The sequence below is a fragment of the Saimiri boliviensis genome, chromosome 7 (genome assembly GCF_048565385.1).
Source record: "Saimiri boliviensis isolate mSaiBol1 chromosome 7, mSaiBol1.pri, whole genome shotgun sequence".
NCBI classification, from domain to species: domain Eukaryota; kingdom Metazoa; phylum Chordata; class Mammalia; order Primates; family Cebidae; genus Saimiri; species Saimiri boliviensis.
In genome coordinates, this window is record NC_133455.1 from 32820749 (window position 1) to 32846095 (window position 25347).

The following is a 25347-nucleotide window of genomic DNA, read 5'->3' on the forward strand; positions in this document are numbered from 1 at the left end:
GATAAGCTTTCAATTCTTTTAGGTAAACTCCTAGTAGTAGAATGGTTGAGTATATGTGAGGTACATGTATCACTTTAAAAAAAATTCCAAACAGCTTTCCAAAGTGGTTTCAACTTGTTCATCTTACATTCTCACAAATAAGTATAGTAGAGTTCCATTTGCTCCATATCTTCACTAATACTCAGTATAGTTAGCCTTTTTAATTTAGCTATTTTAATGGATAAGTAGTGATATCTTACTGTGGTTTTTAATTTGCAGTTTTCTAATAACTAATGTTGGGCATCTTTTCAAGTGCCTCTCTGCCATCTGTGTCTTCTTTGGTTCCAGGATCCCTTTAAATCTTTTGCCTATTACTAGTGAATTGTTTTATTTTCAAATTGTAAGAATTAAAAAAAAAAATACTGTAGTTACAAGTCTTTTTTTCAAATATATGCTTTGGAAATGTTTTCTTTCAGTCTGTGGTTTGCCCTGTAGTTACAGTGCCTTTTGAAGGGCAGAGGTTTTAATTATGATGGACTAATTTATTTTTTTCTCTTGTGATTTGTGCATTTTTTTGTTGCATTAAATAAAGCTACCAAACTCAAAGACACCAAGATTTTCTTCTATATTTTCTTTATAAGTTTTATAGTCTTAGTTCTTAGATTTAGGTCTGTGATCATTTAGAGTTAATTTTTGTTTATGGGGCGAGGTGTAAAGGTCAAGGTTTTTTTTTTTTTTTTTTGTCACACGCCCTCTCTCCACCCCCTGCATGTGGCTGTGACATTGTTCTGGTACCATTTGTTAAAAATATTATTTTCAGCCAGGTGAGGTGGCTTGCACCTGTAATCCGAGCACTTTTGGAGGCCAAGGTAGATCATGAGGTCAGGAGATCAAGACCATCCTGGCCAACTAACACAGTGAAACTCCATCTCTATTAAAAATACCAAAAAAAAAAAAAAAAAAAAAAAATTAGCAGGGCATGGTAGCATGTGCCTGTAGGCCCAACTACTCAGGAGCCTGAGGTAGGAGAATCACTTGAACCTGGGAGACAGAGGTTGCAGTGAGCCGAGATCCTGCCACTGCACTCCAGCATGGGTGACAGAGCGAGACTCCGTCTCAAAAAAAAAAAATAATTATTTTCCTTGACTTGTTTTTGCACCTTTGTTAGAAATTAGCTAACCATAAATTTCGCTCTATTTCTGAACTCTGTATTTTGTCTTATTTATTATTTATTTACATCCACCATTATCAGACTGTCTTAATTACTATAGCTTTTAGGTAAGTCTTGAAATTGGCAGTATAATGTTTCCAACTTTGTTCATCTTTTTCAGAGTTATTTTGGATATTCTAGGTCTTCTGTGTTTTCGTAAAAATTTTAGAATCTATATGTATGTCATTTCTCTCAAAAAAAAAAACCTGCTGGGGTTTTGCTTAGGGTTGCCTTGAATCTATGTCTTTTAAAGAGAATTGATGACATCTTAACAATATTAAGTTTAATCCATAAATATGTTTTATTTCTTCATTTATTTAGATCTTCAGTTTCTTGCAACTCATTTTGTGGTTTTCAATTTCTAGGTCTTGCACACCTTTTGACAAATTTGTCCCTAAAAATTTTTTTTTTTTTTTTTTTTTTTGAAACATTATCTTACCCTGTCACTCAGGCTGGAGTGCAAAATAGGAACAGAAGAGAATTTCCCGGGCTCAAGTGATTGTCCTGCCTCAGCCTCCTGAGTAGCTGGGATTACAGGCACCCACCGCTGTACCCGGCTAATTTTTTTTTTTTTCTGAGACAGAGTTTTGCTCTGTCACCAGGCTGGAGTGCAGTGGCCCGATCTCCGCTCACTGCAACCTCCACCTCCTGGGTTCAAGCGATTCCTGTGCCTCAGCCTTCCAAGTAGCTGTGACTACAGTCGTGTGCCACCATGCCCAGCTAATTTTTTGTATTTTAGTAGAGACAGCGTTTCACCATGTTGGCCAGGATGGTCTCAATCTCCTGACCTTGTGATCCACCCGCCTCAGCTTCCCAAAGTGCTGAGATTACAGGCATAACACAGTGCTGGCCACACCTGGCTACTTTTTGCTGTTTTTAGTAGAGGCAGTTTCACCATGTTGAACAGGCCAATCTTGAACTCTTGACCTCAGGTGATCCACCCACCTCAGCCTCCTAAAGTGCTGGGATTACAGGCGTGAGCCACCACATTGGCCTGATCACTATTTTAAAAGAATAAAATAGAACATACCAGACTGTTAAAATATTGCTTCATGAAATTTTGGGTTTTTTTGTTTGTGTACTTACCAAATTGTTATGTAAAGTATATTTCTTGCCTCAGGTTATGTAAAAAAAATTGAAAATTCCTAAACTAATTAACATTTGTGTACCTTCATTATCTGAGGTACACAAATTAACATTTGTGTACCTCAGATAATGAATTGTTGTATTAAAAGAGGTACACCTGGAGTGACAGGAGTGTAGTTGATTAAAGAAGAAAATGAGGAAATAGGGAGTTTCTGTAGAAAAGCTTTGATCTGTTTCTTAGTTTTGATTGAAAGGATCTTTATGGTTGCATGATGAGGTCTGTGGGATGTGAAAGGATTTAATTAGTTACAGATAATAACTTAGTGATCCTAGCCAAAGGACTTGGCAGTCTGTCAGATTTCGGAAAGTCTTTCTGAAAACATCTTCTCTTGTATGATTTTAAAATGTGGTTTTAAGGTATTTTCTCATCTGAAAGTATTGTTTTAAATAAAATCAAACAGAAGCTGTCAGTTTGCTTGCATAAAGATACTGGTTCTTATAAAAACTCTTCATATGATAACGAGAATTTCATCCTTGTAGGAACACACAGTCTTGAGATACTAGCTAGTGATTTCAATTATTGGTTCATGTTAAGGATTCGAGTTGGGCCTAGTTGAGGAGAATGGAAAATGTTGGAGAAGAATCTTTTCAGTACCTTTCTGTTCTAAAATGTTGTGGCTATGTGTTTCTCAGTCACTCTCCATTATTAATTTATAAGTTTGATCCTAAAGTAGTGTATTTGTTTCAAATTTCTGGAGAAAAAAATATGATTGACCAGCCTAGATGCTACGTCAACCTCTAGATCAATCACTATAACCAAGGAAGTAAGTTAAAAAATATCTTAGATGTGCATCTTTCCCCTGTGTATACATCTTTTCCCAGAGAAGAATGAATCACTGTTAACTGGGTAGCCGCTCCAAGAGGTATTTATTAATAGCAAGCTAAATAAGTGAATTATAACAATATTAAATATTGAATTACAGTGTTGAAAATACTTATTTTCTGGGTGGCTAAAATTAATCATTTTTCTTAAGGCAGTGGTTCTTAGCCTATTCTGTGTCCAAAAACCCCCTTTGAAAATTTGATAAAATATTGTGGACTCCTTGAAGCCCATCTATTACCTGTAGTTTAAGAGTGCCTACTTTTAAAGTTTATTAATTAAACAATTTAACATGCATTGTTAAATTCCCTGTAATATCTAGTTTTTCATGTTATACCATGAAATACTATATAATGGAATTGTTTTCTTCTTTTTTTTTTTTCTGAGACAGGGTGTCACTATATTGCCCAGAGTAGTGTCAAACTCTTGGCCTCAAGTTATCTTCCCACCTGGGCCTCCTAGAATGCTGGGATTAGAGGCCTGAGCCAACTTGCCTAGCCTGTATCTTAGTCTTAATAATAGCTAGCACTTGCTGAGTTATTTCTCATATTGGGGATCATAACTAGCATTTTACATGTTCTAACTCAATCCTTAAAACAACTCTGTGAGGCAGATACTATTGTTATCTTAATGTTACAGATGAGGAATCTGAGATATGGGTTAAATAGTAAGGAGTAGGTAGTATTTTACCCCTTGTTGAGATGAGATTCTTTGTGTGTGTGTGACAGGGTCTTACTCTGTCATCCAGGCTGGAGTGCAGTGGCAGTATCACGGTTCACTGCAGCCTTGACCTCCTGGGCTCAGGAGATCCTCCCGCCTTGGCCTCTCAAACTGCTGAGGTTACAGGCATGAGCCACTGCTCCTGGCTAAATTACCTGTATTTTAATCTACGTCATTTTTCACTTTTGCTCTTGCCAGGCCAGTCTTTTTGTGTTTCTCTTGAACTTTTGTCTTTATAAAAGTGATATATGCTCCTTATGGAATACTTATACAGAAAAGTGTAAATAAGAAGTAAATCTAGGCTGGCTGTGGTGATTCACACCTGTAATCCCAGCACTTTGGGAGGTGAGGCAGGAGGATTACTTGAGCCCAGCAGTTTGATATCAGCCTGGGCAACATAGTGAGTCCCTGTCTTTAAAAAATAACTAGCTGGGCATGGTGGCATACGCCTATGGTCCCAACCTTTTGGGAAATGGAGGTTGCAGTGAACCAAGATCAAACCACTGCACTCTAGCCTGGGCAATAGGGTAAGACCCTGTCTCAAATAATTTAATTAAATAAACAGATTAGCTGGTCATGATAGTACATGCCCATGGTCCCAGTTTCTTGAAAAGCTGAGGTGGGAGTATCACTTGAGTCTGGGAGGTCAAGGCTGCAGTGAGTCATGATCACATCACTGCACTCCATCCTGGACAACTTTATCTCAAAAACAAAGATGAAAAAATCTAAAATTCCTCCAGCCATAAGTAGTCACAGGATTTTGTAATGCACTTTTTATATACTTGAAATTATAGCACATAATTTGTGTCTTGAATTTTTATCAGACATTATAATATAAGCATTTCTTTATATGATTGGCAACATGTATTACTTGATATGTATGTATTAATAGAATAGTGTATTATAATTAGATGGGTTATTCCTCTTGGGACATTTAGGTTGTTTTTACTTTTTCTTTCTTGTAAGTATCCTTGAAATGAACGTTCCTGTACATACCCAATCAAGATGTTGCCTGATTTCTCCACTAACCACCTCCATCCCCATATTCCTCCATGCTCAAGACTAAGGATATATAGTCAAATGTTCCATTTGAGTTACTCAGATTAGTCTGTTGTCCATCCTTCCTTCCCTATAAGTATTATAGGTTACAATGTTTCTAATATTTTTTCAGTTCCATTTTATATCATTTTCCCTCCAGTCTTAGAATCTTTATATATTTTATTCCTCTGCTTGGAATACTTTATTTCTCTACCTCCTTTTTTTCCCTTGCCTAGTTAACTTTTTCTCATCTTTCAGATACCAGCTCAAAAGTCCCTGTTTTCAGAGAAGCTCTGGATTAGAACTCCTACTGTATTATCTCTTAGTTGTGCCATTTGATCTGTCTCACCAACTAAACTGAAAACTCCACAAGGGCAGGGACCTTGAGTGTGCTGCTTGCCAGTGTTATGTGTCTGCATAATGAATTCTCAATACATACTTAATGTTCCTTCTGGCTCTGATATTCTGCCTCAGGGAAGTGGCAGGGTTTTTGTTTGTTTGTTTTCTATGGTTAGGAATGGCAGCCTATGAGAAAGCTTCATGGTATTGAATCAAGCATGATCAGAAGCAAGTATAATACAGCCTAGCATCATTGGTCAAATACATGTGTTAAATAAACGTTGTATTTCTCAGTTGACATCCTGTAAGAAGATATGAATCCAAATAGAATCTGGCTCAAGAAATTCTGGTTTGGGCCAGAATTTGGTGGCTCACACCTGTAATCCCAGCACTTTGGGAGGCTGAGGTGGGCAGATCACGACGTCAAGAGATCGAGACCATCCTAGCCAATGTGGTGAAATCCCATCTCTACTAAAAAATACAAAAATTAGCTGAGTGTGGTGGCATACGCCTGTAGTCCCAGCTACTTGGGAGGATGAGGCAGGAGCATTACTTGAACCTGGGAGGCGGAGGTTGCAGTGAGCCAAACTTGTGCCACTGCACTCCAGCCTGGTGCCTGGCAACAGAGCGAGACACTATATCAAAATAAATAAATAAAGTAATGTATATGAACATACTTTAAAGTAGATGGGTAATTTTTTATTATCATTGTTGTGATATTAGGCAAGTAAGTTCAAGTTTCTCCTTATGTTTACTCATTCACAAAATGAGGTAAAATTATTACTGACTCTAATAGGTTATCATGGGAACTAAAGGAAGTAGTCATGCATGTATGTCAAGAGCTTGGAACACACCAAACCCCTGGAAGATGCTCACTGTTATGTTAGTTATTTCCAATCTTTTTTTTTTTTCTCTTTTTTTCTGAGACAGGGTCTTGCTGTGTCACCTAGGCTGGAGTGCAGTGGCACAATCTCAGCTCACTGCAACCTCCACCTTCTGGACTGAAGCAATCCTCCCACCTTAGCCTCCCGAGTAGCTGGGACTACAGGCATGTGCAACACGCTAAGCTAATTTTTTGTATTTTTAGTAGAGACGGAGTTTTGCCGTGTTGATCTTGAACTCCTGGCCTCAAGTGATCCGCCCTCCTTGGCCTCCCAAAGTGCTGGGATTATAGGCGTGAGCCACCATGCCTGGCTGGCTTGATCATTTCTTTGTGTTACAAACTTTCCAGTTATACTCTTAACTACTTTAAAATGTACAATAAATAACTCTTGACTGTAGTCACCTTGTGCTGTCCAATACTATATCTGTATTAGTTTGTTTTCATACTGCTATGAAGACATATCCGAGACTGAGTTAGACTGAGTAATTTACGAAGAAAGGTTTAATTGAGAGGGAGGGAGGGACAGAGAGAGAGAGAGAGAAAAGGAGGGAGAGAATCAGAGAGAAACTGCCAAATGATTTTAAATCATCACATCTCTTGAGAACCCACTCCCTAACTATCATGAGAATGGTGTGGGAGAAACTGCCCCCATGATCCAATCACCTCCCACCAGGTTCTTCCCCTGACATGTAGGGATTACAATTGGAGATGAGATTTGAGTGGGGACACAGAGCCAAACCATATTAATATCTTATTTATTCTAGCTATTTGTATTTTTGTACCCACTACCCATTCCTACCCCTGCTCACCGCCGCTAGCTACCCTTCCCAGCCTCTGGTGAGCATCATTTCTGCTCTTGATCTCCATGAGTTCAGTTGTTTTAATTTTTAACTCCCACAAATGACCGAGAGCGTGTAAAGTTTGTCTTTCTCTGACTGGTTTGTTTCACTTAACTGTAATGTCCTCCGGTTCCATCCATGTTGTTGCAAATGACAGGATCTCATTCTTTTTTATGGCTGAATAATACTCCGTTGTGTATATGTACTGCATTTTCTTTATCCATTTGTCTGTTGATAGACATTAGGCTGCATCCATAGCTGTTACATTTTTAATGCTCTGTATATTTGCAAAAATGACTCTGGAGTACAGTAACTGACACAAATAAATGTCCATGTATATTCGCTTTCAGATTTACCAAAAATTTATCTCCTGACAAGATAAATCTAAGTACCCTTAAAGGAGAAGGTGAACTGAAGAATTTGGAGTTGGATGAAGAAGTGCTCCAGAATATGTTGGATTTGCCAACATGGCTTGCTATCAACAAAGTTTTTTGTAATAAAGCATCCATTAGGGTGAGACTTTGTTATCTGTGGCTTGATATTTGTGGAAGGCCTTTTATGTTTTCTTTCTATATTTCAACTCTATCTTTTAAAATACTTAGTTTTAGATAATTCTGTAAAAACATTTTTATTACTATAATTTAGAAAGATACCTTTTGCATAAATGCGTGTGCCTTTTATTTAAAGGCGTATATTAACTACTTTATAGATCTTAATTTTTGTTTAAATGTGATTTCATAAATATTAGTTTGTTAATAAAATAATTACATCCATTTGGTACATGTTCAAAGATAGTTTTTTCGTAAGTTTTATTTTCAGCTGGGACAACATAAACTTGTAGTGAGTCACTGGACATGGTAGCTCACACTTGTAATGCCAGCACTTTGGAAGGCCAACGTGGGCAGATTGTTTGAGACTAGCCTGGGTAACATAGTGAGACTGCATCTCTACTAAAAAAAAAAAAAAAAAAAAAAAAAAAAAAAAAAAAAAATCCAACATGGTAACACATGCTCCTGTAGTCCCAGCTGCTTGGGAAACTGAATCAGGACGAGCAATTGAGTCTGGAAGGGTGAGGCTGCAGTGAGTCATGATTATGCCACTGCACTCCAGCCTGGGTGACAGAGTGAGACCCTGTCTCAAAAAAATTTTTAAAAAGTGAGTAAAACACTCTTTCAAATGAAGACATGAGAATTAATAAATTTGGAATTTTATCTCTTTTCTTCATTAGTTTCTTTTTCATTTTGAGATTTTTAAGGGGTTCTGTTTACTATTAGTATCATTCCTATTATTATAACTTGTTATTCTACTTAATCTTTTTTTTTTTTTTTTTGAGATGGAGTCTTGCTCTGTCACCCAGGCTGGAGTACAGTAGTGCCGTCTTAGCTCGTTGCGAACTTGAACTCCCAGATCCATGCCATTCTCCTGCCCCAGCCTCCTGAGTAGCTGGGATTATAGGCACATGCCACCACAACTGGCTTATTTTCATATTTTTAGTAGAGATGGGGTTTCACCCTGTTGGTCAGCCTGGTCTTGAACTCCTGACCCCAGGTGATCCACCTGCCTCCGCCTCCGCCTCCCAAAGTGCTGGGATTATAGGCACGAGCCACCATGCCCAGCTGACCTTTGCTTATCTTTAATCATATGTCAATTTGTGTCACCTCTTGGTCTTAAAGATGAGGTTTTCTCTAAGTCGTCTGCTTAATCGAAATATTGTATGCTGATTTGTTTCATAGAACTGAAATTTGGGTTCCTAAGAAACGATTACAGAAAAAGTTCCTATATCCTTTGATAGTCACTTTTAGTTTTTGTTCTATCCTTGGTAAACCTAAATATCTACAAAGAGTTGACACTTTTATTTTAGTAAAATTTTTTTTTTATTTCAATGGCTGTAGCGGTACAAGTGGTTTTTGTTTACATGAATGAATTGTATAGTAATGAAACAACAGGAGACAGTCTCAAAAAAAAAAAAGAACTTATGATTTCTATTCAAAAGATGACTGAGAAGATACAGCTAGTAATAATTTCTTATATAAAATGGGTACATCTGATTTCAAAAGTGAGTGAGTTGCTCAGTTTATTTTGTAATTTAATAAAAGTGATTTTATATAATTTGGTGTGTCTGTCACTATATTAATAGAACACCTGTGTTGATTACTGTTTATATTACTTTCTTCTTAATGATTCATCTTAAATTAAAATGTTTTCATTTGTAGATCCCATGGACAAAACTGAAAACACATCCCATCTGTTTGGTGAGTTCTGAAACCACTTCAGAAATAAACATTTATGTATATATATATAAATTTTATATATATATATATATATATATATATATATATATATATACTTTAGTTCTCTGTTCATAGTAATCTTCTGTTTCATGGAAATATAGTCTGGATTTTTCACCATTTCATTAAAAGCTTTCATTTTATTTTGATAGGACTCAGGTTTCTTATCCTTTAAATGAGAAGTTTTAACCTTAAAATAGGAGCATCTTTAAAGTTTTTCAGGCCTAGAATACTGTCTTCTAAATTGGTATAGTATTTTATTGCATCATTTAACTCTTTGATGATGTACTATGGGATTCTTCTTTCAATAACATTTGATCCAGATTGTCTTTGTTTTTCCTTTTACTGATCTAGTAAATTATGAAATATGTTATTTAATACACTTTGCTTTTTAAGGAAAGTTGAAGAAAATTGATCATTTGGTCCTTTATTCATTTCAAAAATATAATTATCAAGAATATAAATAAAACAAGACAGTTTCAGATAATAGTAAATGCTATATATGAAATAGTAAATGAAGAATGACTGGAGTTGTGTTAGTGATGACTATTAAGGACATTAGATCTTTCTTGAAGGAAAAAAGTATTACCCTGAGAAAGAACCTTTTCCATGATTCGAGTGTTTCTTTTTTCTCTCTTTTTTTTTTTTTTTTCACATTTCCTGCTTATTCCATATTTCCCATGGTTTTGTGTCTCATATCTCAGATCTTAGATTGGGATAAGCTTTTTGGGGAAGTTCAATCCTATTTATTAATGTATAATCTTATCAGTGGATAATACATCTGGGATTAGAGATTCTTTTCATGAAATCTGATTATTTCAGTAGTTAATGACTATATCTTAATTTCACCTCCCCCCATACACTTGTAATACACAGCTTTTCCACCAGATAATGAATGCCTTGAGAACCGATTGAGTGCTTTGTGTTCTTTTTTGGCATTTGTCTTTGTAGATCTGTAGAGAGACGCTTAAAATGACTCTGCTCACTTACTGTTTACTTTCCTCCTAAAGAAAAATGAAAGAGAGGAAATAATCTTAAGTAATACTTTAATAATATACATAAAATAAAATATCTAATTGTTTACATTTTAACATTTTTATTAGTCTCTGGATAAAGTAATAATGGAAATGAGTACCTGTGAAGAACCAAGAAGCCCTAATGGTCCATCACCAATTGCAACTGCTTCAGGACAAAGGTAAGTTACTTCCATAAACCGGCATGACTGCCAAAGGGAGTTCTTTTCTATAGTCAACTCTGTTATTAACAGTAACAGGACATTTTTAAAAATGCGCTAACCTCAACTGGCCTCTATTTCAGTCAGCTCTCCCGTCAAACATTTTACAGTTTAGTTATATACATTGCAAATTTGCAGATTTAACTTTTAACTTCTTTTTTCATCATGCATTCCTCGCTGTTATTAAATAATAATGATTAACGGCAGAGCAGCCGCAGAAAATGGAAACAAAAGAATTTAGGCATCCTGTAAATCACATAGCCTCTGTTTCTCTGCATATTATTTTCTGTGCATCAGTGGAACTTTTATGACCCTTAAGAGTTAAGTTGGGCTGGGTGCAGTGGCCCACACCTATAATCCCAGCACTTTGGGAGGCCAAGGTGGGTGGATAACCTGAGGTCAGGAGTTCAAGATCAGCCTGGTCAACATAGTGAAACCGCATCTCTACTAAAAATACAAAAATTAGCTGGGGGCGGTGCACGCCTTTAGTCTCAGCCACTTGGGAGGCTGAGGCAGGAGAGTGCTTGAACCTGGGAGGTCAAGGCTGTAGTAAGCTGAGCTCATGCCACTGCACTCCAGCCTGGGTAATTTTGGTAGAGAGGGTTTCGCTCTTTTGGCCAGGCTGATCTCAAACTCCTGGCCTCAAGCGATCTGCCCTCCTCGGCCTCCCAAAGTACTGGGATTACAGGTGTGAGCTACCATGCCCAGTCTAGGCTTTCAATGAATATCACATTGGCATTTTTTATTGCTTGCCTACTATGTCCTAAGGTGCAGGAGTAGACACTGTGATATAAAAATTAATACCATCTGACCTTGGCCTCAAGGACCTCAGAGTATAATGGTGAGTCAAATATGAAACATATCTTTGCAGGTGGGGGACAGGGGCTCATGTCTGTAATCCCAGCACTTTGAGAGGCTTAGGCAGGAGGATTACTTGAGGTCAGTAGTTCAAGACCAGCCTGGGCAACATACTGAGACCCATCTCTACAAAAAATTACTCCTGGCCTCAAGTGATCTGCCTGTCTCAGCCTCCCACAGTGCTGGGATTATAGGTATGAGCCACCATGCCCAGCCAGCAATGTGCAAATATTAGTAGAACTTATAAAAATTAGTTTTGTCTTTAGCGAATTTTATTTTGCTTTGTTTTTCCAGTGAATATGGCTTTGCTGAAAAAGTAGTTGAGGGAATTACTGTTTCTGTAAATTCTATAGTCATCAGAATTGGAGCAAAAGCCTTCAATGCATCATTTGAACTTTCTCAGCTTCGGATCTATAGTGTAAATGCACACTGGGAACATGGAGATTTAAGGTTTACTCGTATTCAGGATCCACAGAGAGGAGAGGTAAAAAATTTTTTCTTTCCTTCCTAAAGGCTTCATTTAGTGACAAGTAAAGGAGAACAATTAAAATAATCACATCTCATGGTTGCCAGAATCTTGCCTTTTAACTTTGCTTTTCTCTGTTTTACTTTTTCAGTGGGGTGTACAGGAGAGACACGGTTTCACTCTGTTGCCCATGCTGGAGTGCAGTGGCACAATCACGGCTCACTGCAGCCTTGACCTCCCTGGGTTCAGGTGATACTCCCACCTCAGCTTCTTGAGTAGCTGGGACTAAAGTCATGCACCCCTGTGCCTGCCTAATTTTCATATTTTTGGTAGAGAGTGTTTTGCCATGTTGCCCAGACTGGTTCCAAACTCCTGGGCTCAAGCTATCCACTTGCCTTGGCCCCCCATAGTACTGGGATTACAGGCCTGAACCACTGCACCTAGGTCTCCGTATTTCTCTTAATCATTCAGTTGCAAAATGTGCACATTTTAATGCTTTTACTGTAATAAATAATTTAAAGCCCTATTTTAACTTCTCAGCTACTCAGAATTGAACGTTTAAATCCCTCAAACTAAAATACGTTATTTAGTTGTTTCTTGGTCACATGATTTAAATGCATTTGAGCTTTACATTAACTGAATTACTTAGAATAAAAGTATTAACAGCTTTACATATGATGAATATGACTATGAAGATATGTAACTGAATTTGATGGAATCATACAATTTACAAAAATAAAAACATGGTGAATATATCTAGAATGCCATGTGAAAATTAGTTGAGAAGATAACATTCACTTTGTTTTTTAAAAGCTACATTTTTCTCATTCTGTTTTGCATGAGTAGGTGAGTTAATCTCTGTGTTCTCCTTAGGTTTTGACTTTTAAAGAAATAAATTGGCAGATGATAAGAATAGAGGCAGATGCTACCCAAAGTTCACATCTTGAAATTATGTGTGCTCCTGTTCGATTAATAACCAACCAATCAAAAATCAGAGTCACACTTAAAAGAAGGGTGAGTCAACAGGATTACATTATTGATTGTATTAACTTTTGGATTTGACTTTTTGATTTGTGTGTTAACTATTAGTTAACTATAGGAAATTTTAAATAATTTTTTAGGTGAAATATTGGCATACTACCAGTGGCATATTAAAATAATGTAAAATAAAGGGAGGTATAATTACTTAGATAATATTTGTAGAAAACTATTATAATATTCCTCAGTCTTAGGTTTAATAGATTTTCAAAGGATTTTTTGTTGTTGATGTTTTTATTTTTATCTTATTTTATTTGTTTTGAAATGAGATCTCACTTTATTGACCAGGCTTGATTGCAGTGGCATGACCAAGGCTCAGTGAAGCCTTGACCTCCCAGGCTCAAGTGGTTCTCCCACTTCAGCTTCCCAAGTAGCTGGGACTACAAGCATGCACCACCATGCCTGAAAAAATTTTTTAAGTTATTTGTAGAGATGAGGTCTCATTGTATTACCCAGACTGGTCTTGAGCTCCTGAACTCATGTGATCCTCCTGCCTCTGCCTTATTTTTATTTTTATTTTTGGAGATGGGTCTTGCTCTGTTGTCCAGGCTAGAGTGCAGTGACACCATCCTAGCTCACTGCAGCCTCAAACTCCTGGGCTCAAGGGATCCTCTCGCCTTAGCCTCCCAAGTAGCTGAGACTACAGGAATGTACCACAATGCCTAGCTAATTTTTAATTTTTTGTTGAGGCAGAGTCTTGCTATGTAGTCTAGGCTGATCATGAACTCCTGGCTTCAAGCAGTCCTTCTGTCTTAACCTTCCAAAGTGCTGGGATTACAGGTGTGAGCCATGATGCCTGGCCTAAACATTTTTGTTTTTGATAAATTGAATATATTTCTCAGTTGCCAATATTTGTTGAACATTTACTGTCTTATAATTTCATTTCTTCTATTGAATCTTTGAATTAATATAAGTAATTATATGATTTATCAGCTATAAATGCCAAATTAAGTTATATAAGTACTATATAACTTGTAAGGTACAAGGATTTGTCTGTCTTTTGTTACCACTGCATCTCTAGTACTAGGAGATACTCCATTCATGTTACAGGAACTCAATAAATACTTTTTATTTTTATTTTTAAAAAGACAAAGTTTCTCTCTCACTTAGGCTGGAGTGCAATGTGCTATCTCCACTTGCTGCAACCTCTGCTTCCTGGGTTCAAGCAGTTTTCCTGCCTCCTCCTCCCAAGTAGTTGGGATTGCACAGGTGTCCGCCACCACACCTGGCTAACTTTTGTATTTTTAATAGAGTCGGGGTTTCCACTATGTTGGCCAGGCTGGTCTCAACCTCCTGATGTCAGGTGATCCACCTGCCTCAGCCTCCAGAAAGTGCTGTGATTACAGGCCTGAGCCACCGTGCTTGGCCAGCAAATACTTTTTGAATGAAGGAAGAATCCATATTTAATTTTATTCAAAAAGGTTTTGAAAACAATTTTTGAATACAAGTGTGTTGTAAGGTTTATATCTTGGCTTAATTTTATAAAACTTTTTTTCCCCCCACAGTTAAAGGACTGCAATGTCATAGCAACAAAGTTAGTTCTAATATTGGATGACTTATTATGGGTTTTAACTGATTCCCAGTTGAAAGCTATGGTACAATATGCAAAATCTCTTAGTGAAGCAATAGAAAAATCAACAGAACAAAGGAAGAGTATGGCTCCTGAACCTACACAGGTATGCTATAAAATTAACAGGAAAAATACCTGCTTTACATGAAAATAGTTTAAAAATCAGAAGGATTTGTTGGTATTTTCTTTAAGGAACAGATTGTGAGGCTTTGAATACAAGAATCTTCTTTATCTACATGTTTTCCAGGTGATTTTATATAAGTGGTATCTATATGAAAACGTATTTGTATCTATTAGTGTTTATTTTGTTTAGAGCTCTGTAGTAGGCACTAAGGGTAATGTTGACATAAAAGTATTTGATGTTTTAATACCTCTGTTTGGGAAGTTAAGTGAGTATAGTTTTAAAACTACTAAAGTAAAAGTAAATGAGGAAAAACCTGAGTAATCATAGGCAAGAGAGGACATGTGAGAGTTAATTGTGCAGAGAACCAAAACCATAAGGAATTGCTGAAATTGGACACAAAACTGCTGAAGTTGTCTAATGGCTGGTGCAAGAACAGGGACAAGGATAATGAGCTATTTATCACTTTCTTGAAAGTGATTATTACTTTGTATGGAGCATTATTAGTTAGTATGAAGAAAAGTTTTTCTAATCTTTCCCTGTAGTAAGTTCTAAGTACCAAAACATAAAGGTCTTTATAAAAGAGACAATGATAATTATAATGGATAATATTGTTAGTAATACTATGCAAAGTATAAATGAATTTTTTTATCTACCCCTAATAAAAACTGGATAGTATAAATTTATGCACCTGTGAAGCTATTTCCTTGGAAACAGTGTTATACATCTCAGATATATAGCTTGTTGGTGATCTGGCTTTGTACATGGGAATGGCATATATTTAGGCTTTCTTTATTTTTTGAGACAGAGCCTCTGTCGCCTAGGCTGGAGTGCAATGGTGCAATCTCGGCTCACTACAACTTCCACCTTTCAGGTTCAAGTGATTTTCGTACCTCAGCCTCTCATGTACCTGGGACATAGGCAAACATCACCTTACCACCCTAATTTTTTTGTAATTTTAGTAGAGGCAGAGTTTCACTGTGTTAGTCAGGCTGGTATCAAACTCCTGGCCTCAAGCGATCTGCTCTCCTTGGCCTCCCAAAGTGCCGGGATTGTAGGTATGAACCACCATGCCCAGACTAGGCTTTCAATGAATATCACATTGGCATTTTTTATTGCTTGCCTACTATGTCCTAATATGCAGGTGTAGACACTGTGATGTGAAAATTAATACCATCTGACCTTGGCCTCAAGGACCTCAGAGTATAATGGTGAGTCAAATATGAAACAAATCTTTGTAGGTGGGGGACAGGGATTGCATGTCTGTAATCCCAGCACCTCGGGAGGGTTAGGAAGGAGGATTACTTGAGGCCCGTAGTTTAAGACCAGCCTGGCCAATGTACTGAGACCCATCTCTATAAAAAATTTAAAAATCATCTGAGTGTGGCGGTATATACCTGTCATCCTAGCTACTTGGGAGACCGAGGCAGGAGGATTGTTTGAGCCCAGGAAGTCAAGCCACTGTACCACCGCACTTCAGCCTGCATAACAGTGAGATCCTGTCTCAAAAAAAAAAAAAAAAAGAAAAGAAAAGAAAAAGAAAAATCCCCAAATTATTGTAGTTGAGTATAAATGTTAGCATGAAGAAGTAAGGGAAAGGGTTATGTGTAGGGACTACAGAAACAGAGAGAGATTTCAATTAATTGCTTGCAGGGTTTAGAAAGGTTTCACAAAGAGGATAGTGAAATTAAGTCTTAGAAATGAGTAGGAATTCACAGGCAGGCATGGGGGAAAGGCATTTCAGAAGAGACAATAGAATCTGCACAAGTATAGTCTTTTTAAAGAACATGCTATTTTCTGATAAAGATAAGAAATTTGGTGTTACTAATGTTTTCAGGAGTGAGGTTCAAATGCCTCAGGATATAACAATTTTCCAAGTTTTATATTTTAAAAAAAATGAGTTCCACATATTCCACTTTGATGTGTATTCTTTCTTAAACTTGATCTACCAGAGAATATGCTTGCATTAAGATGTCAGACTGGCTCTCCCTTTCCATAATGACTCTAATCCTACTTTATAAATGAAATGCATTATTACTCATCCTCAGTCTTACTAGATGGATTTGAACAGGGAGTGGGGTGAAAACCCCTCTGGGAACAAGATAGAGTGGCGTTTTGAAATATTGCTATTCATGTTGGAAGTTAATGGCGCTAATGACAAAGGAACAAGTCAGGTGATTATTAGTTCTTTGTTTTTGATGCACATGAAGGATGATCAAATAATTGTCGGCTATTAGAGATTATTAAAATAATTTTTTATAGTAGATTACTTAGTGAAGGTAACCTGAAGGCATTGAAAGGATCAAGTCATACGGCTAAAACAAAATTGCCTTCCTTTCAGTCTACCTATTTATGTGAACAAGTTTTTCTAGAACTTATAGCCATAAAAACAAATAAACATACAGAATTGAAAGTGAATTTTGTATTATTCTGCCAATAAATTATTGATCCAATGGGGCACCTGCAGAATTCTCGGGGGATTCTGATTTTAACCATTTGGCAAATAGACCACTGGGCTCTAGCATAGAATAGTTTTCCTCGACTGGTAGCCTGAGTTGAAACAAAAGTTTGCAGTGACTGTATGTGAAACATGTTGTATAATATATGGAAGAATTTGGACATTTTCCTGTGGGCGTCTGGGAGCCAGTGGAAGTTTTTAAGTAAGTTGAGGATAAGGAAGAGAGAAAAGTTGAGGACTTTAGAATGACAATTGGTAGTGTCATTAGCTAATAAGGGAAGGCAGAAAAAGGAATTAGGTTTGATTAAAGGAGATAAGGGTAAGAAAAGCCATTTTGGAGCTGAAAAAGTATAAGGAAAAAAGCAGAGGAGGAGAGTAGTTTACAATATTACCATCATAGATATAAATATTATTCTGTTAAGGCTTGCAAGAAAGATTTTTGATAGTTTAGGTTGTGATTAACAGAGATGGTGGTCATAGTTAAAGACTAATAGATTGAAGGTTGACATTACTGTATAGCTCTTATAATATGTGGATATGTTTATATAAAATGGACTATGGATTAGAAAATTAGATATGCATTTATTAGGAAACTAGAAACAAGGACAAAATTCTGTCATCTCACCATGCTAATAAAACTTGTGCTACCATTTCAAGCGTGGTTTTTGCCCCAGCATGTGCACTTTTTCCTAGTTGTAGTTTGTGGGAATATGGAAGTTTCTTCCATGTCTCTAGTCTTGGTAACTGTTACGTTTTGTTGCTCCATAATATGTCTTAGCAGATACATTTAACCATTAGGATAGAATTGCTTTCTTGGATAGTAGTTATCATGTTACTACTTTAGATATCACACAGAATGTCCTAATCTGATTATTTCAGGTCAGGAGAGAGCATGTCAGAAAGTGAATTAGTTAACAGTGTTTCTTTACTCAACTTTACAACTAGGCCATTGTTTTCTATTACAAGTATTTGCTTTGCTTCATCTTACTCTTCTCTAAAAGAGAAAGAAGACTATCTTGAAAATTAGGAGGTGTTAACATTATTCGTAGGGGCCAGGTGCAGTGTAATCCCAGCACTTTACGAGGCTGAGGCAGGTGGATCTCTTGAGATCAGAAGTTCAGGATCAGCCTGGCCAGCATGGTGAAACCCTGTCTCTACTGAAAATACAGAAATTAGCCAGGCATGATGGTGGGAGCCTGTAATCCCAGCTACTTGGGAGGCTGAGGCAGGATAATCGCTTGAACCTGGGAGATGGAGGTTGCAGTGAGCTGAGGCACTCCATCCTGGGTGACAGAGCAAGACTCCATCTCAAAAAAAAAAAAAAAAGATTATTAATGAAGCATACAATGGCCCATTTTTTTTCTTCCAGAAATAGCATCCAAAAACCTGACTTTACCATAGTATTAAGAAGAAGGTTTGTAGGGAGATTAATGTTTATATTTTTATTTCAATCAGTATTTATCTTAATAAAGAAGAGAGAAAACAATAAAAGAAGTACTGGAGAGTATTTTTTTTAAATAGCACCATCATAGGCATAAATACCTTGTTATAGCTTTGAAAATAGATGGGAAAAATAGGAGAAAAATTGTTTGACATCAATTTAATAATTAATAAAAAGTTTTCTAGAGTGTCTAGTGTTTAACGTTCTATAGCTGTATTTCACCTTTCTGTTTCTTTACTTACTGTGATCTGCAATCATTTTCATGAAGAAATTTTCATTTACTAATTACACTTTGCAGTTCTTTTACAGTATGATCGTAGTTCTTCATAGATGTAATGTATGTAAATAGATACACATACAAAATATATATATTTTTTCATTTTCTTTAAGTAATTAACCATCTTTTGTAAGTTATGAATTTGAACATTGTTAATTTTTAAAGTGGAAAATATGGTGTTTATCATAATTATAAAAAATTCATCTACAGTTTTGTGGCTCATATGTCAGATAATCTTACATTATAATTGTGTATACAGAATCATTTTAGGCTATTAGAAGTTCATACGTATTTTTATATGTTAAAAATGTTCTATACTATTTCTCTTTAGGGAAAAAAATATTTGAACTCACAGCCTATTTATAAATCCTGTCTCCTTTCTGACTTCTTTAGTTATTCAAGTTCAAAGGACACATCACATCTTTTAAGAGCGGCACTACAGCACTTAGAATGCTAAATAATATCACAGGGGCTTCAGAAAAATATTTGAACTCACAACCACTTTATAAATCCTGTCTCCTTTCTGGCTTCTTTAGTTATTCAAGTTCAGAGGACACACCATATCTTTTAGGAGAGGTACCAGAACACTTAGAGTACGAAATAATATCACAGGGGCTTTATTTATCCCGTCTTTGTATATCACGTCTACAAAGATGTGCTTTATTTCTATAGGATATTGTGTTAGTCCTTTTTAACACTGCTGTTAAAGACATACCTGAGACTGGGCAGTTTACAAAAGGAAGAGGTTTAATTGGACTTAGAGTTCCATGTGGCTTATCCATGGCTGGAGAAGCCTCATAGTTATGGCGGAAAGTGAGGAGGAGCAAGTCCCTTCTTGCATGGATGGCAGCAGGCAAAGAGAGAATGAGGAATATGGAAAACCAGAAACCCCTGATAAAACCATCAGATCTCGTGCCGCTTATTGACTACCACAAGAACAGTAGGGGAGGAACCGCCCCCATGATTCAATTATCTCCCACCGGGTCCCTCCCACAACACATGGAAATTATGGGAGTACCATCCAAGGTGAGATTTAGGTGGGGACACAGAGCCAAACCATATCAGATACATAACAGTGTATACAGGGCCCACATTTGTTTTCTTTTTAATATATAGAACTAATAATATTCAAATAAACTGCCTTTAAGAGTTAATTACATTTTCTAAAACAAGGGCTATAAATATGTGAAATATAACTTCAGATATTTACTGAGACATATTGGGGTTCATATTTGATTTGAATATAGTTTTACAGTTTTTAAGCTTTAGTTTTATTCTTAGGTAATTCAGAAAATATTTTAGTGAATCTAAGTTATTCATGAAAAATAAAATGTATGATGGTTATTTTTCATTACTTTTCAATTGAAAATATTTAGATTTTTTTGGTGTGTAAAATTTCCAATATTTAAATTGGCAGTGATAAGGGAGTTTTGAATCTTTTTAGAGCTCTACAGTAGTTGCGTCTGCCCAGCAAGTGAAGACAACACAAACTTCAAATGCTCCTGATGTAAATGATGCAATCGTGAAACTATTCAATGACTTTGATGTTAAGGAAACCTCCCATCATTTAGTGATTTCTCATCTAGATCTACATATATGTGATGACATTCATGCTAAAGAAAAAGGTAAAATAATTTGCTTATTTCGAACTATTTTGTTTTTTCTAGAATTGACTACAAAACTAGGTTGTTTATTAAATCTCTTGTGTAGGATGTCCTGTAAGATAATTTGTCATAATTGTGTTCATATGAATGTGTAGATGAAAGGCATAATTGGGAGCACATTTGGTAGGAAATTTTATTTTGCTTTAGCAGTTAGTACTTATGGTTAATTAGTTGTTAACTGTCAATACTAACAATAAAATTAGCTTTAAAAAATCAAACACTGAATAGATGACACTCTTGGAAGGTGATGTAATATTAGACTTGCCTTTGAATTAACTTTTTCATAATTTTGAAGTTATCTGCAAGTTAAATTTTAGTCCATACTTAATTCATAATTATTTGTAGTTGTGTTTTCAGCATTGTAGTTTTTCTGCTTATTTTGAGTAGAAATACATCTGTGTAACTCTTTAACATATTTTATGACTACCTCTTCTCCCATCCTTCCAAAATTTGATTAGGAAGCAAAATTTCAGTTAGTTTTCTTTTAGTTTTTGTCCATCTTATTTTTCCTTGTTTAGTAAACAAAACAGGGTAACCAGGAAGCTGCCCTTTGTCATTCTGTAAATATGTAGTTCTGTAACCTAGGTGCTGGGCATTTCCTTTGTTTCTTTGCTGGAGACTATTCCTGGCTCAGAAGTATTGGGGGTGAGTTCGGCATGTAGGCCTGCCTTAAGGACTGTAATTCTTCAACTTTGGTGAGCATTAGAATCAAGCTGAAGACCTTTAAACAATAGAGTTATCTGATCTCTGGGTCTCAGATCTGAATCAGGATCTGTATCCATGAAAATTTTTGCCCTGTGTTTTTAAGCTGGGAAAGTAAATACTGAGACTGTGGATACTTAGCAGTAGAAGTTACCCTGCCTTCATTAGACAAGGCAGCTACCTAAAAGGTTGGAGGGGTAAAGATGAGGAAGATTTGGGGTTTGTGGAGGGATTTGTTATCTTTAAAATGTGATTTTTATGTTCACGTTATATGTCATTTGACCTACAGTGGTATCTTTTACTTTTGAGATTTGAAAGGAAAATCCAAAAAAGTTAGAACAAACCAAACTAAGAAAATGAGGTGGGCAAGATTAAGTAATGAGAATGGAGAAAGTATTTTCTAAGGCCTTAACATTCCTCAGTATTCCCTCATAGAATAAGCTGAATGATTTTATTTAGGAGGAAAACCTTTCCACCAAAATATCTCCTTAATAGTGCAGTCTGTAATCACTACTTTTCTGAAATCCAAAAGGCTCTGAAATGTTATTTTATAAGTTTGTGAAAAAAGCATTTGGTGGCAAAACCTGACTTACACCAACACATTGTTTATATTTATGTTTTGCTGCAGAATTGCTGTTTTTATTATTGCTGCCTCAGAACCTGCTGGGACCGTTGCATGGTATATCCTGTATATACCATATTATTGTTACGAAATCTAAACATTTCTGAATTCTGAAACATTTGGCTTTCCAAAGGTTTTACGTAAGGGATTGTAGACTTGTACTGGAAATTCTAGTTGAGATAAATCAGATTTTACAAATTAATATAGAGGTGTATACATAGCTGTGTCTCAGTTTATATTTTTCTTACTTTTGATTTGCCCATTTTGTTTTAAAATTTGATTTTTATGCTCATGTTACACCAATTCGTAATCTACTTTTGATCTTATTATAGCTGTGTGACTTTGAACAACTTACCTAACCTAACAGACTTTTCATTTCCTTTTCAGTAAGAGGTAGGATGATACAGTGTAGTGGTTAAAATTTCCTGAGTTCATATCCAAACTTTGCACTTAACTAGCTGTATGTCCTTGGCCTCTTTGGGCCTCAGTTTCCTTATCTTGAAGATAAGGATAATAATGATTGTACCTGTCAAATGGGGTTGTTATGAAAATCAAATGAGTAAGTATACCTAAAGTATTTAAAATAATGCCTGACATATGGAGAGGCCCTGTAAATATAAAAGTTCTGCTGTTATCATCTGTGACCTCTACTAGGGCAGGGATTCTGCTATTCTTGTATTCTTACCTTTTATCCTAATGCCTTGGAAATGAGGAGGGCTCAGTAAATACTTATTGGATTGAATTACATTTCCTAAAATCCTTAATGTGCTTTATAAAAGAGAGACAGTTATTACCACTTGGACTCCAAGTATGGTAAAAATCTTTTGTGGTAAATTAAATGTTTCTGATAATTTCCTTAATATTTTTTTTTCTCTTTCTTTTCCCAGAGTCAAACAGACGTATTACTGGAGGGGCAATGCAACTTTCTTTTACGCAGCTAACTATAGATTATTATCCTTATCATAAAGCAGGTGTGTATAACAGCTTCTTTAAAAGATATAAATGTTGTTTTAAAATTATATAGCTAATTTGTGTAGTTTTACTTTGTTAACAAGAAATGAAATGAAGAAATCGGTATTTTTCTCCTGGCAGTATTTTACTAAGAAAGTGGAATTGCCATGGAATTTAGTCATACAGTTTATATTAAGATTTATATAAATTATTAGAAACCATAATTTTTAGAAATTGACAGGTTTCCAAATAACCAGTTTAAAACTTAAAGAAAAATTCAGGGTACAGAGGAGATGTGTTTGTGCTATTTTGTTAGTTGTGACAAAAACAGGTTATTAATAAATGTTTTAAATTTTTAAATGATTTATATATTTAAAAATTTGAAAAGTGTAAGAAGCTAAGAATAAGAGTAGGTTTAGCTAAATTATAGGAGTCCAGATTTCAGAGGCTCTTAATAATCTAGTATTGGTAGATTATTTCTCCCAAATAATGAAAAGAAAAAAAGTATGATTATTGTGGCCAAATTAAGTAATTTGACCTTATGCCCATTTTTGCTTTTTGGTGGTATTTGGCATTAATGCAAGTGAGAAAAACCCAACTAGAGATCATAGAGTTTTCCAGGACATTTAAAAAATGGTAAAGTTTTTCTGTTCATACATTTCTGTTTAACATTTTCTACCAATGTTTGTCATTTCTACGTTGGTACCTGATTAAATTTAAAGGTTGTACGATTTGCTTTGTTTTTTTTCTTTTTTGTTTTAAATTTTTATTGCCGATATTCAATATAATTATTTTCTTTTAAAGCATTTTGTCTTATGTATTATCCTCCTGACTCATAAATTAACTTACAAATGCATAACATTTTAAAATAGAAATTGTTTATTTTTTGGGAGATAAAACATTCATAGAGTAGATTTTCTTTTTTTTGAAACAAGGCCTCATGAGTACAGTGGCATGATCACTGCTCACTAGAGCCTTGACCTCTTGCCTCAGCCTCCCACAGTGCTGGGATTATAGGTGTGAGCCGCTATGCCCAGCCTGATTTTATTGTCTTAACCCTTTTATGTGCATATTACTTTTCTTAGTTGCTACAGAGAAAACTAATAATCTTGATTTTATATTTTTCTTCCAGAAACTATGGCTGAGTACATCTTGAGAAGTTTTATTGGTTTCTTAAATGTTTTAACAATCATCATCTTATCATTTTTGTGGTTTAGGCTTTTGTTAGTTACTTTATAACAAATCTTAGATAGATGAAAGGATTTTATTTCTTTCCCAACATTTTCTGGGATTAAGTTTAATGGAAGTTTGCCAGGTAATTGAGCATCCAGTGAAGGATGACCAGTCAAATGGCTTTAAATTGAACCTGAGTGATTTTCTTCTAAGAATGTGTACTAGATGGAAACTCCTCCAGATGATTTGCTTTTGACATTCTTTCTCTCTATTTCAAATGTTTTACTCATATTTCAGAATAACATGTAGTAAAGCCTGTAAATTTTTCGGGTATCAATGCCTTTCTTAAATAAATGACTAAATCTCATTGGAAGCATTACTATAATAATTGAAAGTTGTACATTTTTCAATGAAATACCTGTTATTCATTTTACAGGAGATAGTTGTAATCACTGGATGTATTTTAGTGATGCAACCAAAACAAAAAATGGATGGGCCAACGAGTTATTGCATGAATTTGAGTGCAACGTTGAAATGCTTAAACAGGCTGTGAAGGATCATAATGTAGGTTCACCTCCTAAATCCCCAACACATGCCTCTCCCCAGCACACACAAACAGGTATTTTATCTATAATAACATTATAGCATTCCCCTAATCTTAAGGGTATTCGTGCTTGTATGTGTCTGTCTGTGTGTGTGTGCGTGTGTGTGTGCCCACACATCAGCGTGCGCACATGCATCTGTGTGTGATCATATTTCCTATAAATAAGTATTTTTTGTTTGTTTTTAATGTGGAGATGGGGGTTTCACTATGTTGCCTGGGGTAGTCGCAAACTCCTGGCCTCAAGCAATTCTCCCACCTTAGCCCTCCCCAGAGTGCTGGGATTACGTCAGCCACGCCCAGCCAAATGTTTTTAATTAATGGCTAAAACCCCTGCATCCTTCATTCAGACCAACATAGGCTTGTGGACCAAAGCACTTTTAAACTTAAAATAACCAATAATAGTCACACCCAGGTAGAATTTTTCAAACTCTTAAGTAGTTAGAAGATCTCTTATTTTTTCTTTTTATTCAACACATAATAATTGTACATATTTATGATGTACAGTATGATACTATTTTTTTTTTTTTTTTTGCTGGCCCAGTAAGGATTGAAGTATGGTATTTTGATACATGTATACAAATGTAGAATGATAAAAGCAGAATAATTAGCATATTCATCACCTCAGACATTTATCATTTATTTTGGGAACATTCAAAATCTGCTCTTACTAGCTATTTGAAAAAATAAATTATTGTTAATTAAGTCACCTATAAAAGCTAGAAATTAGTTCTCCTATCTAGCTGTACCTTTGTATCCACTAATTACCCTTTGTCTTCCCCTCCCCTGCCCTCCCTCATACTCTTCCTTTTCTAATTCTATGTACATATCTCATTTTAAACAAGAATGCCTTTCCAAGTTTTGTAGAAGAGTAACTTAAATGTGATATATGTGATTCTTCTTAAAAGA

The 25347-nt window shown here is 35.7% G+C and overlaps 1 protein-coding gene across 4 annotated transcripts in view; it reads left to right on the top strand.

Annotated features, from left to right (window-relative positions):
- BLTP3B (bridge-like lipid transfer protein family member 3B) overlaps window positions 1-25347 on the top strand; it is an 85979-nt gene that overhangs the window by 22115 nt on the left and 38517 nt on the right. For 3 of the 4 annotated variants that reach the window (XM_074402361.1, XM_003929597.4, XM_010340204.3), the window contains 9 exons: window positions 7325-7487; window positions 9188-9226; window positions 10366-10457; window positions 11649-11838; window positions 12694-12834; window positions 14364-14534; window positions 20170-20350; window positions 22601-22684; window positions 24274-24456. In XM_074402361.1, the coding sequence (XP_074258462.1) occupies window positions 7425-7487; window positions 9188-9226; window positions 10366-10457; window positions 11649-11838; window positions 12694-12834; window positions 14364-14534; window positions 20170-20350; window positions 22601-22684; window positions 24274-24456 (1144 nt within the window). In that variant the 5' untranslated portion in view covers window positions 7325-7424. Of the gene's footprint in view, window positions 1-7324; window positions 7488-9187; window positions 9227-10365; window positions 10458-11648; window positions 11839-12693; window positions 12835-14363; window positions 14535-20169; window positions 20351-22600; window positions 22685-24273; window positions 24457-25347 lie in introns of those variants that run through there. The other variant, XM_074402362.1, reaches the window with a different exon arrangement.